The sequence below is a fragment of the Megalobrama amblycephala genome, linkage group LG17 (assembly GCF_018812025.1).
Source record: "Megalobrama amblycephala isolate DHTTF-2021 linkage group LG17, ASM1881202v1, whole genome shotgun sequence".
NCBI lineage: Eukaryota > Metazoa > Chordata > Actinopteri > Cypriniformes > Xenocyprididae > Megalobrama > Megalobrama amblycephala.
Window position 1 is genome coordinate 28,682,171 of NC_063060.1, and position 16,519 is coordinate 28,698,689.

The following is a 16,519-nucleotide window of genomic DNA, read 5'->3' on the forward strand; positions in this document are numbered from 1 at the left end:
TTCAGTGTCACATGATCCTTCAGAAATCATTCTAATATGCTGATTTGCTGCTTAAGAAACATTTCTTATTATTATCAATGATGAAAACATTAGAAAATAGAAAGTTCAAAGGAACAGCATTTATCTTTTTTTTAACAATGTAAAAGTCTACTGTTATGGCTTTTAACTCAAAGAAATGGTTCATAAGAGACATTCGTGTTAGCATTGAGACTATACCGGTTGCGCTGTTTTTGATTCATTGAGAAGCATAAGTTCTTAAAGGGTTAGTTCACCCCAAAATGAAATTTCTGTCATTAATTACTCACCCTCATGTTGTTCCAAACCTGTAAGACTTTCGTTCATCTTCAGAACACAAACAAAGATCTTTTTGATGACAGAATTTTGTCAGATTTCCTTCCATTGACTCCCTTTGTAACTACCGCTTTAACGCTTCAAAAAGGCTTTTACTCGCATGTAAGCATTGATCAGCGAACACAAGCAGAAGCTCAACCTAACCTGAATAACGCACAAGCGAAGCTCAAATGTGCTGCGTAACCAATGAGGTTCATTCTCATGTGTTACGCAGCACGTTTGAGCTTCCAGAAGAGGTTTGTTCTCGCGCGTGAAGCAGGTTTGGTTGAGCTGATCAATGTTTACATGCGAGTAAAAGCCTAAATTAAATCTGTTTATCATAACAAGCGATCAATTCTCTTCACAAAATTTGGACTAAACTGCTCGATTCATATTAATTAGTTTTCCGATCTCTTTATGAAGTTTTTGAAGCATCAAAGTGGTAGTTACAAAGGCAGTCTCGGAAATCTGACCGCATTCAAAGATCTTCATTTGTGTTCCAAAGATGAACAAACGTCTTACGGGTGTGAAACAACATGAGGGTGAGTAATTAATGACAGAATTTTCATTTTGGGGTGAACTAACCCTTTAAAAGACATTCATTTCGGGAATCAGACAACACTGGTCGCACTGTATATTCCTGATTCACTTAAAATAATCGGTTCATTGGAGTCTTTTGCCTTTTAAGTACGGTATTTTATAAAAGAAATACATTTTGTATTGTTATATATGGGTATTTTGTATTTTTATTACATCACATTCAATACACAGATCTTAAAGTGTCTCGTGCATATACTTCAATGAGTACTAGACATCACTTCCGCTGTCAGAGCGCAATCAGACCTCACTAAGCGAGTGCTAAACGCAGTTGGACATAGTGGTGTATTAGAGGTAAAAAATGATATAAATAGTGTTCGGTTTCTCGCACAATCCGATCGTTTCGTGTCTTAGGACATCAATGTGCCGTCACGAGCCGCAGGGTTTAATTTGGATTCGTCTGTGCATGTTTTATTTACTCTTATAAAAGAAGTTCCCATTGACCCACATTATACGGCTGACAGACTGCAACGGTTGGAGTTAAAAATCATCATTTGTGTTCTACTGAAGAAACAAAGTCACCTACATCTTGTATCCGCTGGGGGTAAGCAGATAAACATCAAATTTTCATTTTTGGGTGAACTATCCCTTTAATACTATGTGTAAGCAGGGCCAAAGTGTGGGTTGTTTTGTAATGTGTATTATATCACAGGCATGTTGAGGAGGAAGAAGATTGTCATAATGATACAACAGTAGAGAATGACTTACATGATTGTACATGAAACTTCCCACTAAACTCCCTCACAAACGTCTTCCTTATTTGTCTTGATGCTCACCGTCAATGCAGCCTCCTCGCTGCACGAGCCAAATCTTCTCCTGGGTTTCTCAATGTAAACGCACGTGCGTGGGATCGTTGAGTGCATTTGTGTGCGTGCGTGTGTGTGTGAGGGCGTCGAAGAGTTAAACTGGAAGGTACGAGAGCGTACGACACCTCAATTAGAGCACCAGCAGCAGTAAGTGTTAGTGATGGCAGGGTCCTGTCTAAATCAGCACTTGTTGTTTACATACAGAACGAAACAGCTCCGGTGGGAATTATAACGCCTCTGAGGACACACATATACGTCGGCTGCAATAATGCCAGTCTGCAGAAACCCTCAGGTATATGTCAAACAAGAAACTCTGTTGTTTGTGTGAATTTTAGGAAGAGGTTCCATGTTTGTGCTTCACTCTTGCCTTGTTAGGACATAGATTGTCAAAACATATTAGGTTTAAATGAATAGTTCACTCAAAAATAAAAGGTTTATCATTTATTCATCCTGTTTGAAGCCTTTATTATTTCTCTTCAAAAGTTAAGACAAAAATGCTATAAAGTATCATAAAGTAGTTTATACTAGTGGATCTAAACTGGATGTTGCAGACAGCAGGTCTGTTCAATTAAAGTTGCAGACAGCAGTGAAAGAAACAAGGCAAACAGCACACAATATTACATATATTCGGTAAAGACCTGTTCACATCAAGAACGATAGCATGCAGTGCAGTTTGATGAATTCTGATTGGCTGTCAACGTTTTTATCATTCATCGGCTGGAAAAAAAACATTCCGAAAGTGAGTCCAAAGATATTGTTTCTCTGTGCCGTTATTGTTATAGGTGTGGTGTGGACTCTGATATTCTTTTATATTTAGAATAATTTATAGAACTATATCTTTATCATTATCTTGACAGTTATCATTTTTGGTGGTTGATTTTGTAAACAGTTAACTACATAAATCAATTATTAAACATTAACAATGAAAAATACTTAAGTATTTATCAATCTTAGTTTGTTGTCTTCAACATTTACTAATAAAACATTAGTAAAATTAAAAGTTGTATCTGTTAATATTACTTAAAGGATTAGTTCATTTTAAAATGAAAATTAGCCCAAGCTTTACTCACCCTCAAGCAATCCTAGGAGTATATAACTTTCTTCTTTCTGATTAACACAATCGGAGAAATATGAATAAATATCCTGATGTATCCGAGCTTTATAATGGCAGTGAACAGGGGTCACGAGTATGAGCTGAATAAAGTGCATCCATCCACATCCATCCATCATAAACGTGTACTCCACAACGGCTCCGGAGGGTTAATAAAGTCCTTCAAAAAGTGAAGCGATGCGTTTGTGTAAAAAAAATATCCATATTTAACAAGTTATGAAGTAAAATATCCGCCTGACTGCCCTCCGTATTCAAGTTACGAAGAAAGTGTAAACTGGCGTAGCGTAAGCGTTTTGAACTGCAAGAGTTTTACACTTCCTTTATATGTTGAATACTGAAGGCGGTCTGGAGGAAGCTAGATATTTTACTTCATAACTTGTTAAATGTGAATATCTTTTTACACAAATGCATCGATTCGCTTCAGAAGGACTTTATTAACCCCCCAGAGCCATGTGGAGTACATGTTTATGATGGATGGATGTAGATGGAGACTCTTTCTTCAGCTCTTACTCGTGATCCCTGTTCACTGCCATTATAAAGCTCGGATGCATCAGGATAATTATTAATATTTCTCTGATTGTGTTCATCAGAAAGAAGAAAGTCATATACACCAAGGATGGCTTGAGGGTGAGTAAAGCTTGGGCTAATTTTCACTTGAAAGTGAACTAATCATTTAATGGAACAGGGTCAACATGAACTAACAATGAACAGCTGTAGTTCTACTAACTGCCATTAAAAAAAGATTAATAAATTCTTTAACAAATTTCACATTGTCAGTTGCATTAATTAAATAATTAATTAAATACAATGCGTTAATTAACTACTGTTACCTAATGGAACCTTATTGTAAAATGTCACCATATATTCTGTTCTAGTCTAGTCTAGTCTATTGTCTGATTTTTATTTTTTGAAAGAATGCACTATATTAATCAAAAGTGACAGTAAAAAGACAAGAATCATGATGTATCTTAGTTTCTACAAAAACATTAAGCAGCACAACTGTTTTCAACTCTAATAATAAGAAATGTTTCTTGAGCAGCAAATCAGCATGTTAGAATGGTTTCTGAAGGATCATGTGACACTGAAGACTGGAGTAATGATGCTGAAAATTTAATATAAAAAAAAGTCTTACTGAGCTCAAATTTTTGAATGTTATTATATTATTTTGTATTGTGTTGTATATATATATATATATATATATATATATATATATATATATATATATATATATATATATATATATATATCATATCCTTATATATTGTTGTATGGACCACTTTTATGAAATGTATATGGTGCTTTTTTTTGTAATTTTGGAGCTCGACAGCCAAGATTCTCATTCATTTTTATTGTATGGAAAAGACTACCAAGTACATTCTTCAATATTTCTCAGTTCCACAGAAGCAAGAAATGCCAAGATGAAGTGAGTAAATGATGACAAATGTTCATATTTGGTTGAACTATCTCCTTAAGTTAAGCCTGTGTTTAGCCACTAGATGAAGAAAAACACACTTAGACCGTCAGGGTCAGTGTGGTTATGATAGAGGAAGCGGATTTGTTCCAGCTATGGCAAACATACATTTTATAAAGTTTTACAACTTCTCATTCACAGTTTATGAGCACAGTTGGCTTCTGTCACCCAAAAGACTGAAATCCAATGATACAGTATCTAATGCAAATTTAATGTAAAAGCCTCTTTCCACAGAACCAATGAGGCTTTACACTATGAATATGGATGCGACTGTGTTTGTCACTGTGTTGAGAGTGCGTGTGATAAACAAATGCTTCTTTTTGCGATACACTAAGCAAAAAAGAAAAAGAAAAAAACCTTCACAATAACAGATTTTCAAACATGTAAATGAAATGGATATCTTGAGGAACAAGATTTTTAGAACATTAACTAATTTTTACGGATTCATGTTACATTTACTTTTCATGCTTCCAATAAGATTTACTCTCTGAAGTTGGGAGATGTGTAAGGAGCAAACAGAGCAAACATAGAGAATGGCGGCTTACCTCAGCCATCTTTGCCAGCACAGTCCAGTCAGCTTGGTTATAACCGCACATAATACTGGCAATGATAATCTAGACAGAGAAGAAAAGAGTGTGAGGAAGAGAAAAAAAAAACCTTAGGGGGAATGAAAATGACTGATGAAGTGTGATTTCACCTGATGCGCTTGCACAAAATCCACCATTTTTTCTAATCCGCATTTATTTATTTCATTTTTTAACAGCCCAGCTCCCAGCAAAAGCTATTACCCCGCCTTAAACTGTGCTGCTTTATAATTCAGTGCGTTTGTAGATGCCCAGTGGCACGCACGTATTATTAAAACAATAAAAACATCACGCTGACGGCATTATTCAGCTCCTCAGTGGCAAGGCAGGATTTAGCTGTATTACTCTCGCTGTATGCGGAGACACTGTAATCGCACCATAAAGCGGAGAGATATACGCCACGTGTCTCCTCCTCGCTGGGCGCTTTTAAGGGAAACAAATCGGCGCAGAGGGTGCTGGGAGGAACGCTTGGCGGCCAAAGCATGTGTTGAAGTTTATGAGTCCATCCATCCTGGATCTCGCCGAGACCTGGGGGACCTGTAGCGGCTTTAACCCCACCTCCTCTCATCCGCTCACCCCTGGGAGCTCCGCTCAACCGCACATACTGACCATGGCTAGAAAAGCAGCGTCTATGTTTTATTGGTGTCAGGAGGACAAATGAGGGCCGGGTCTCTGTCTACATGTACAGTATATCTGCAATATAACATCAAGTCGGCTCTTTTTGCTATCATGCATTTAGCAGAAACTGAGATGAAATAAATCTGTGAATATGCATGCAGGGCATTGTTCTACTATGGAAGCTTGTCACAATTTTGACTTTTTTTCTTGCAATTACGAGTATATATATCTCACAGTTTGGACTTTTCTCCTCAGAATTTTGAGTTTATATCTTGCAATTCTAAGAATTTTGAGAAAAACAGTCAAGAATTGAGAGATACAAATTCAAAATTACCTTTTTATTTTTTTTATTCTGTGGCAGAATTAAGCTTCCATACTCTACCCCTTTCTAATCAGACAGAAAAAAACAAAAGTGAGCGAGTGAGCAAGACAGGCCACGTCTCTGAGAAGCACAGGAATCACCCTGTTATCGCTTTAATAACACTGCGCTGAGGTAACCAAGCCCGTCCGCCAACACTGGCAACACTGGCCCTCTAGGGACCCCCATTGCTGTGGAAACTGTCAATCACGCGATGATATGAGGAAATTAAAAAAAGAGAAGGGGTCGCATCTTTTTCTACGAGCCACATCCATTCTTCAGTTACAGAACTCTCGCGAGCCTCGCGGGCTCACAGAGAGTGTGTTTGTGAGCCTGAAATATGTGAGCCGGTATAATTTGACATTATTGCGGTGATTTCGTTATTCATTATGCTTCTCCAAGTATTCATTTCATCCAGCGGCATGCGCCCATCACCCCTGACCATGAACCAGTCACATGCTGTGATGAGCTCCACCGAACACACACTTCAATGTTCCCTAGAGTGTGTTCGTGCTGGCCCGCGCAGGTCACGACGTGGTGGCGAGGAGCGTTGGGGAAAAATGGAAATTGTAAATAGTAAATGGAGATAATGGGCATGTTGAATAGCTGAAACCTGCCCAAAATCAATGAGCATTATCAATAAGGGTCTTACTAAACAATTCAGTGTGCATATTATGTTTATCTCACTGGATATGTGTGCTGCCTACAGAGGAAACATTTTAAGGGAGCATTGCTAAATTTAGGCATTTTAATATTGATTCCTCCTAAGATGCCCTTTTTTTGGCCAAATTCTAATATATTCTTTGTGGGGATGCACTGTGGCGAGAAGTGAAAACACAAATCCAAGATGACATACAAGGTGAAATGTTGACCATAAATAAACTTACATTTAATTTACAAAAAAAAAAACCCTGAATAATTTACCCACACTGTAAAAAGAATGCTTCATGTGGCTACTTTTAAATTAACTGGTTTGGCAAAAGTCTCAAATATTATTTTAATATGACTGAATTAACTTTACTTTATTAGATTATACCAACAAAAATATTCTTCAGGGTTAGATCAAGTATAAATAACTCCTTAAGGTGAAACCTATACAGTACAGTACAGTATTGTAATGCTTACCAGAGTCCTATGTCGTTAGCCTAGCAACATGCTAACGTCAAATGATATGCTTATTTAGAGCCCGTCCACAAGGAGACCCGTTTAGCTGTATACATAAACATTTTTTATCGTATCAGTGTTTCGTCCAGACAGATGTGGCGTTTTGGGAGCCTGAAACTGCTATTTTTTTTGTGGCCTTAGTCATACATTAGATGTTAGTTGTATAACTTTGTGCTAGCTACATACATTAAATTGTATTGTATGTGCCTAATTTATTTTCAGATTAATCTTGCATTTTTAAGACATCAACAATAGACATTAACTATAGGAATTATTAAACAGAATTATTACACAATACTGCCACTAGTTTTTTGAGTGTTTCCAAATAATGTTACAGCTGTCAAGTGGTGCACAAGTGTAAGTTGTAACTAAAAAGATGTGAAAGCTTTTTGCAAGTCTGACAAGTCATAATTACGGCAAATGTCGGCAAATCAAACAATCACACAGGTTACATGATATTTCATTCACTAATGAAAAATATCTGGTTATTGGTAGTGGCTATTTGAACTAAGTGCAAATAGCACTAGATGCTATTTATACTAAGTGTATTAGAATAGAATAGTAATTGTATTTATACTAAGTGAAAATAGCATATTTTCTTAGCGATATATGCTAAGTATAAATAGCAATAGATTCTATTTACACAAAATTCAAGTAGCGATAGATTCTATTTACACTATTTTCTTTGAAATAAGTGTAAATAATAGTTGATGCTATTTATACTTATAAATAGTGGCAGATAGGCTACTATTTGCACCTCAGTGTTGTTGTACATTAAACGGTATGCAATAAGAACAGAATGTAAATTATTATATTTATTAAAATTATTAAATGGATTCTGCCTTATTGGGATAATAAAGCCCTCCCTACACCTCCCCTGATAAACTGATAAATTAATAAACACATGTTAGAAACTTAATTTCCACTTTTTGAATATTTTCTTTATTTTTATTTAAAATAAATGCCTTTCTAATCTGATATGTGATGAGAAAAGAGAGAAGAGTGAGTTTGGCAAAAGATGGATTCAAACACTGGTCGATTTGCGTCAAAACTTTCTTCCACGCGCCTTACCCCTACACTATTGCTGCTGTTGACAAGTCAGTGTCTTCCGTAGTTTTGTTTGATCCAACCAGACGTCAGTGGGCGGAGTTATTAGTGTAAATAGCCTCTGCCAACAAGGCGTGGCTATTTGTGCTTAAGTGTAAATAGACACTCCGACTATGGCAGCAAATATAATTATGTGATATGTATTTCTGTTTATTAGGTTATTCCGCTGTAATCTTAACAACATGTCAATATCAAACTCTTAAAAAAAAACAAAAAAAAAACACTAATTTAAGCAGTGTGCAGTTACTACCTAGTAACAAGGCATTATGTTAATTTCAATTTCGGTTTGGATGTTGCCTACGATGATAGCTTCCTATGTAGACAGCAAGGTAAAGCCAGTTTGAAAAGAAAAAAAAAAAAAGAGACACATCTGTGTGAAGGAGGGATCCAAGGGGTTAGTGTGAAAAGTGACGTTGTGCCTCATAATTACACCCTGTAATTCAAAATTAATCTCACCCTTGAGTGAAGCAGGCAGACAACAAAAGTTGAGGAAGTTATTTTGTGCTCAAACGGGCTGTCTCATTGCAAATGATTAGAGAGAAAAGAGATGGCTGATTGCGATGAAAAGAACACTACAAAAAGCTATTGTCATCTGCCTGCGGAGCGACTGTGAGGAGGGAGAAGAAGAGAATGAAGGCCTTGGAAAATCTTCTATTAGTGAGATTCTATTACACAATTACTCGTGAAGCAGTTAACATGCACAGAGCAAAAGCGTCTCGAATTACTGAGGGACAGAAAACGAGGGAAAAAGATGGCACCTCTATTATAGAGAATTATGGCTGTTGATAAAACACTGACAGGCTCCCCAGTCTCAAAAAGTAAGAAACAAAGTAATGAATCACATTATGAAAAAAACTTCTGCAGCAATAAGAGTAAAGAAGAAAGAAATAAGAGATAAGACAAGAGAAGCTGAAAGTGAACTCACATTTTTGGGGAAGTCGGCTTTGAGTTCAGCCACGCTCGTGCACCAGTAGGCGGCTGTTTTTTCACTAATGAGCTCGATGTTGAGGAACGAGCCCTGGCCGGGACCGAAAATGTGGCCTGAGGTGGTCCCACGCACGATTCGAGGTGAAACATTTGTCACCAAATCCTGCAAGAGAGAGAGAAACTTTGTCACTGTTCACTAAACTGCAATTAGCACTGACGGAGCGCACAAACCGCATTCGCTAGGCTGAAAGTGATCAAACTTGGAGCATGAATGCATTTTTCCTTTGAAACCTTTGCACACACATCTGTCCTTTCTTTATCATAATGTCAGACTCCACAAATGCTTGCTATATATTCATGATACAAGCATCAATCAAACAAATTTTAGCCTTTTTTCACAATTAAGAGAAAACTATGATAAATGAATTGATAAGAGCATGGCCCATTAGTAAGAGCAATTAGGATTCATTTGCATGTGTTAATTAGAAGCCACACAATTTTAAACAATTAAGATAACCAGGGGCGTCATACAACTTTTTTTTTTTTTGAGGGGGCACCAGAGGCAAAATAACAAATGGCCAAAGAAAATAAAAACTTTTTAACTACCTCAATGCCCAGCACCCTGAAATATGATTATAATAATAAAAGTAATAAACTTTATTTTTATATGCTGCAGCACTGTTAAAGGTTGCAAGGTGATTTACAAAAAGAGAAAAATATAAAAGCCAGCAATATATTTATGTATAAAGACACACAGTGTTAGTAAATATGATATTATAAAGATTTTTTTTTTCCTGAATTGAACAATTGATTTTTTTTCTGAAGCTAATTATTAAAAATATTTAAAATATTTTGTATTAAGTTAACTACATTTTTTTACACCCCATCATGTAAGATGTATAAACCTCTAAAAACACAAAAAACTTTGGAACGTTGATCGTGTTTGTTCATTTGGTTTCAGTTTGTAAAATACACACTTATGTCGATGGAAGTGACCTTTCAATGTAATGCGTGGCGCATCGCAGAGCAGTGCAAGACAAGCATTTGTGGTTAAAAAGTATGTAAATTTGTATTTTTTTGAAAAAAATGACTCCTCGTTTTGCTAGACAAGACCCTTATTCCTCGGCTAGGATTGTGTAGAGTAATTGTCAGGAAATTTTCATTCAGAAGTGAACTAATCCTTTAACTATGAAGTTTACTTGTTCTTCTCCGAGCTTACCGTCCACTTACTTTCATGCCTTTTGGGAAAAGTGGATGAACTTATGTTTTGTAATTCTAGTTTAACACCAAATTCTGTGACCTATCGAATTTTATGAATTCTACCACGGTCACAGAATTTGATATAAAACTGGCAACTAACATGAAGGTGTCCATCTCCTGTTAGAGATCTACTAACATGATCATTATAAAGGTGTTTAAACAACAAAATACATTTACTTACATATATTTGAGTATTGGGATATCAGAAATTTTACAATTTAGTTAACAAGTTTGTGAACATTTTTAATGAAAATGAAAAGTGAAATAAATAAAAAAATGATACATTAGTCATACAGCATTATCGTGGCAATGGTGTGTCACATAACAAGCTTTATATGTCGGCATGGGAATAATAAGGTGATTCATTCTAAAATAACAGTCGCCTTAAAGCGGAACTCAGTAAGATTTGCGAAGCTCCCCCTACAGGTTCCTTCAGTGAATCACACTGTCGTAAATGCTCCAAGCTCAGCTCTGGACTACAACGACTACAACGCTCACCAGCACAGTAGTTTTGCATATACAATACAAGAAATCTCGATGGAGGTGGGTAATTTTCGAAATTGTCTTATAAAGTCATAATATATGCATTGTTTTCGAATTACCGTAAAGCATTTTGTCACTCTCGCGTGAACATGAGGCGAGATTGTGTCGAGTCGGCGCAGCTCAACTTGCAAGTGCTGTTTTCTGGCGTAGACGTGCCAGAGGGGGTTAGTGCTCGCCTCAAACACACCACTACAAGTCAATTAACCATCGTAAGGACTTAGAAAACTATTTATGAAGGTAAAAAAGTTACTTAGTTCTGCTTTAATAAACTCACGCCAGGATCACAGCTAGAATATTTTAAACTTATATTAAACTTTGAAAGAACGTTTTCTGTGAATGTTAATAACTAAAGATTTCAATACAATAAAATAGTAAATTTGTGACTATTGAAAGCAGAACGAAATAGTATTAATATAAAATTTGGTTAAAAATGGTAAAAGTGCTACATATATTTAATTAATATCTTAAGTTACATTATGTAAAATCTTTTTTTTTCCCCTGTAATTTTTCTGGGGACCCCTGTAATTGACTGGTTGTAAATTGATTTCTGTCTTTTTTACCTACAAAATTAAAAATTCATTTTTTTTTTTTTTTTTTAAATCTGTGGCTGCATGTGAGCTGAAAATAACTACAGCACAATCTGTTAATGTATCTACAGTACAGCAGGCCTATGTAAGTTTTCCTTTTGAAACATAGGAAGATAAAACCATCTTCATTATTACAATGAATCACACATGTGATTTGTAGTGAATCTGGAGCATCTTCCGATCACGAACGCCTTCGTGAAACGCCTCCAAACGTGAGAGCGTTAAACCTGCCGGTGATTTTGTTGTCTTTGGTTTTGCTTCCGTTTCAACACAACATCTGCCTTCAATGCTAATGCCAAGAGTGTCTCCACAGAATGGTATATGTTGCTTAAGTTAGAAACTCAGCATATTCGTTATTGCGAATGAAGGAGATGTGGACAAATTATCTGGAAGTGTGAGATATATGAGGTATGAGTAATACATTACCCACATCTCCAACTACATTTGCACTTTCAGTGCGAGTACCCTCCTTTAAGGTAATGCGTGTGAAGGATATCCAGCGGTAAGTAAATAATCTCTGGTTCTCCGAGCCCTTTAGCATGCGTTAACCTGCCAAACATTATCCTAGGTTGAAATCACATATTTCTTTAGTATGAGATGAGGTCAGTGGTTAGTCGTGGCCTCGTGTGTGGCGTTCAGCAAACTGAGGGGGTTTATCACACCGGCGCAGCTCAGTAATCCCCCTTTTAAGCCAGCACCTTTCCCAAAAGGAACACACATGATAACAGAGTGATCAAATGTCATGCCATGCGCCACACTTGAACGTCCGAAGAAGCCCTCTGATAGGCCGGCCCGGAGGCATATCCAGGGTAATTACAGACGCCGCGGTTACTCTGTCCCGATGAGCTGCCAACCCCCACTTCCTCTTTCACGCTCTCCTCAGAGAAAATCTCCGGTTAAATATTAGTCTGTCTGCCATTTAAACAGTTCAGCTATGTTTTAAGCTGACAGAGGAAAGTGTTCGGCCACAGTTATCTCTATGACTATAGCCGTCGTTATGTTGAAACAGAACAAGATCTGAAAGAGGGTACGGAATCTGTTCCCGCTGCTATTTTGCTGTGTCCTTGCGTTTGCGCTAGGGTCCGCCGTAGATCAAGGGACGAGTGACCGTGACTGGAGATTGCAAAACAATTACACTTTACACAACCACTGGCTGCAGGTTTATGTAAGTGAGTTCTGAGAAGTACATGTTAGAGAACTCGGTTGTTGACTGCAGATTCACCTCAGGATGTGACGTGGGAAACAGTTAAATGGCCTTGACGGTAATGACGTGCATAGCTGCTTTTCCATCTGCTAGTACAGTTCATGTTTTCACACATTAATGTCAACGATTAAGGCAAAATAAAGTTTGCCTATGTTATTTACTTTTTTTGTGGTTATTCAGAGCAGGCTTTCATAAATCTAACCATTCATGTTGCGTGGACATTCTGGAAAGTCTAAAAAAAAAGTACCTTTACTTTCAAATCTATTCCTTTTTCTATTGAAAAAGTCTATACGTACAGTATATTGGCTGTGGCCTTAAATCACCACGTTTCAAAACTTTCAGCAGTCATGGCCACTTTACTAATTGATACATTCACATTTTACAGAGCGTTTCCTTTCTGCTTTTCACTGAGTTCAGCAGTCTGTTCAGTTCTGTAAAGTGAAGTGAATCTGGGCTTGTTTGGTGAGGATAAATGTCCCTGTGTAACTTCACATCAACATGTATACACTTCTGGATTCAAAGGAGCTATTACAAAAGCCAAAAAGTAGATAGCCACACTTAAATTCTTGATAAAATCAGACCCTCATCTTACGTACTGTTACACACATCTAAAAATGTTATATTGTGCACATACAAGAAGCACTACATTGTTTTTGCTTCATATATTACCAGAAAATCACACAAGGTTCCACAAATATGAATTGCTTTGTGCAAGGTGTACAGGCAGTAGGTATCTTAACATCACAGATGGTGTGTCACATCTCGCTAATGAAAAGATATACACTCAGTACACGTTTCAGAGCAGATTTCAATGGTATAACTGAGTGTCATTAATGTAAGAAGACATTGAACAGCACTAAGGACACAATGATGAAAACGTACAACAACAAGGAAAGATCTCAGTCATTAAAAGCCTCTAAGAAAAAGATGAATGCTGCTTGTCTGAAATATTTTCCAAGGCCTAAAACCAACATTTAGCAGAGAAAAGCAGTGCAAAGATGTTTTGTAGACTTAAAGCTCTTGACTTCACTAAGATATTATTATTATTAGAGTAATACTTAGTTATTTAATATATAAGTAATATATAAGTTATTTAGCTGAATGTTCAAGTTGCTTTTTTCAGATTTTTCTAAAAATGTTTTACTGACCAGTGTTTTCTTTACAAAGAAAACTAGCAACAATAGCTGGAAAAAATGATACAGGATTCTAATTACATAGGAAAGTCCATAGATTCATAAACACTTTTGCTGGAAGATGATGGAAAAACTTCACTAATTTGTTTATAATTTTCAGCCCTTTCTTATTGATGCTACAAATACTATCAGGAATCATTTTTGCAGTTTCATCTATGTTATCCAATTATTAAAGCTGAGAAGCAGAATTCACAAATCAGAGTCATAGCTGAGCTGTGAAAGTGAAAGTGAATGGTGACTACGGCTTTCAAGGAAGATTTTCAAGGTAAAATTCTCAGTGAATTAAATTGCAGGCTGTTCCACACACAAAACTATAATTCAAAACTTTAGCATTACACAAAAGAAAGAAATCACACAAGTTAGAAATGACATTAAGGTGAGTAAACGCTGACAGAACTTTAATTTTTTTCGCCCCCCATTTAAGCAATAAAGTGAAATGCTTTTCGTGCTTCAAAAGTATTTTTTACAATTAAACATGGATGTATAACTTTCTTCTTTTTTATTTCTCTTCGGAGAAAAAAAACATGTTGCTTATTTTTTTATCTGTTAATAAGTCAGGGCTTCAAGCGCTGTAGAGAAAAATCAACTCTCTTAACTCTGAGATCTCAAAAAGGTAAGTGAACGTGATTTACATCTTATAAAAATATCTTTGCAACAAAGTACGGAATGAAAAGTTATGCTTAAAACTCCCACACTTCACATACACTGATTAAAAAGTCACTACGAAGCTTTCTCTTCTGTCATGAAGCTCAAACTTCCCACACACGACACCTGCATTTAACAAACATAAAATTAACCGCTACGTGTTAACATCCCCACGCAGGTTTTGCTCTTGCGCACACCTGCCATCTCAATGTGAAGTTTTTAAGATCTTTTACTTTCCATGCTATATGTCATTTAACGAAGGCCTTGTTTCTGTTACACCCATTCAGCACTGCTGACCGCTGTTCCAGCATCTGAAGTACATGTTATAGGCTGAAAAGCTATCATACAGTACACCTGAGGCGATAGTGAATTAACGAGCAGACTCAAGGACACAACAGCAGTATGTAAAGGAGGATAGTGCTTATTGATATACATGTGCTGCATTAAAGAAGGAAACTAAAAACCCTATAGGTACTTTCTCCCCTTTGTTTTATGTCATGCAAATTTTTAACCTACAAATATCACAGTCTAGTGTGAAGATTTTTATTTATGGGCCTTTTGCCTTTAGAGAGTGACATTCAAATGAATGACAGGAAACAATACATAAAATAGGGGAATGGGAACAGGAAATGAAAAGCCTGATTTGACTTTGCATAAGTGGCACCTTAGGAGCATGTGCACATCTCCAAATGAAGATGTGCACATCATCTTTTGTTTGCTAATTTGATATATATGTTATGTTACTCGATATTTAAGCATTCCTGTAGCTCAAAACAGCAAGAACATACAGTAGGTTCAGATTCTGGGGAATGCATGCACTGAAATAATATATATTTTAAATTTTAAACATTTCCATCATCATGCCATTTAGTCAGATGTAGGTTGTTAGCAAGATCTATAATCATATACATAGAATCCCTCACAGCTTATTAGCAGCAACTTACAATCCTTTGAAAATGGTACAGTGTATGTTAATAACACTACAGACTCACAAAACATGCCAAGACATCTGAATAATTCATTGCAATCATTCATATTCATGAAAACATCTACAAATGTAAAGCCATCTAAATTCTCCTCTGGGAACAGACTCTTTATCTAGCTCTTTCTCTGGAGTTGTGTACTCAAGGTGCCTGAATCAGTGCAGGAAAGTTCCGCCCACACCATGTCTCCCTGCAGAGATACGTGCACATAACAAATTGGCATTAATTGTGGGACGGCAGCCGTCTGTCCCCAGCCACCATTGATTTCCTGCCTGCTCCGGCTGCCCCACATGGGCGTGAGGGACTGAGTAGGCTGCCTGTTTTTTTCAAGGGCCTTAGCAGAGAGGAAGAGGAAAAGAGAGGACAGACGTTCTACCTAACTGTGCAACAATACCTGGAGCTCCTTTTGGGGTTACAGCCAGTCAAGAACGTTTTCTATGCATTGGGAATACAGACATACTGTATTATTATATTCGAACTCTACTAACTATAGGCCTACTATCAGTGTTGCCAACTGCTTTCAATTGAAATGAGCTAAAACTGGTAGCTAAATGTCACTAGATGACATCATAATGGCAAATTCATTGATCTATAAAAATCTGCATGAATTACGTTTTATATATATATGCTGTATAAATTAAACCACAGTGGACAACTACAGGTGTCGCTCATGTTGTTGAGTTTTGGGTTATTCTTTGCTGTCAGTTACTAATGTTAGGGCTGTTTGATTGACAGGCAGTATGACCAATCATAACACACACTCCGCCATTTTGTCTGACAAAGCAGACAGGAGAGAATAGATTAATTTTGGTGTAGAGGTCTGCATTCCCGCGGGAACTGCGGGACACGATAAGATTTCTTGCTGCGCGGGATTAAATTTTGAATGACAGGTGGATTGCGGTCGGTAACTATAGCGTACTTTAGGCGGGAGCGGGCGGTCTGACAATAACCCGGTCGCTCCCGAGATGCATCAGCGCGTCTGTGCTTGAACTTGAGGTGAACAAAACTTTCTGCAGTGATGGCGTTCACAC

The 16,519-nt window shown here is 36.9% G+C and overlaps 1 protein-coding gene across 2 annotated transcripts in view; it reads right to left on the reverse strand.

The window, feature by feature from the left end:
• The window catches only part of dpydb (dihydropyrimidine dehydrogenase b), a 159,155-nt gene that overhangs the window by 52,536 nt on the left and 90,100 nt on the right, over positions 1-16,519 (reverse strand). For both annotated transcript variants that reach the window (XM_048162299.1, XM_048162300.1), the window contains exons 14-15: positions 9,072-9,236; positions 4,861-4,929 (exon numbers count right to left, since the gene is read on the reverse strand). In XM_048162299.1, coding sequence (XP_048018256.1) covers positions 4,861-4,929; positions 9,072-9,236 — 234 coding nt within the window. The remainder of the gene's footprint in view (positions 1-4,860; positions 4,930-9,071; positions 9,237-16,519) is intronic.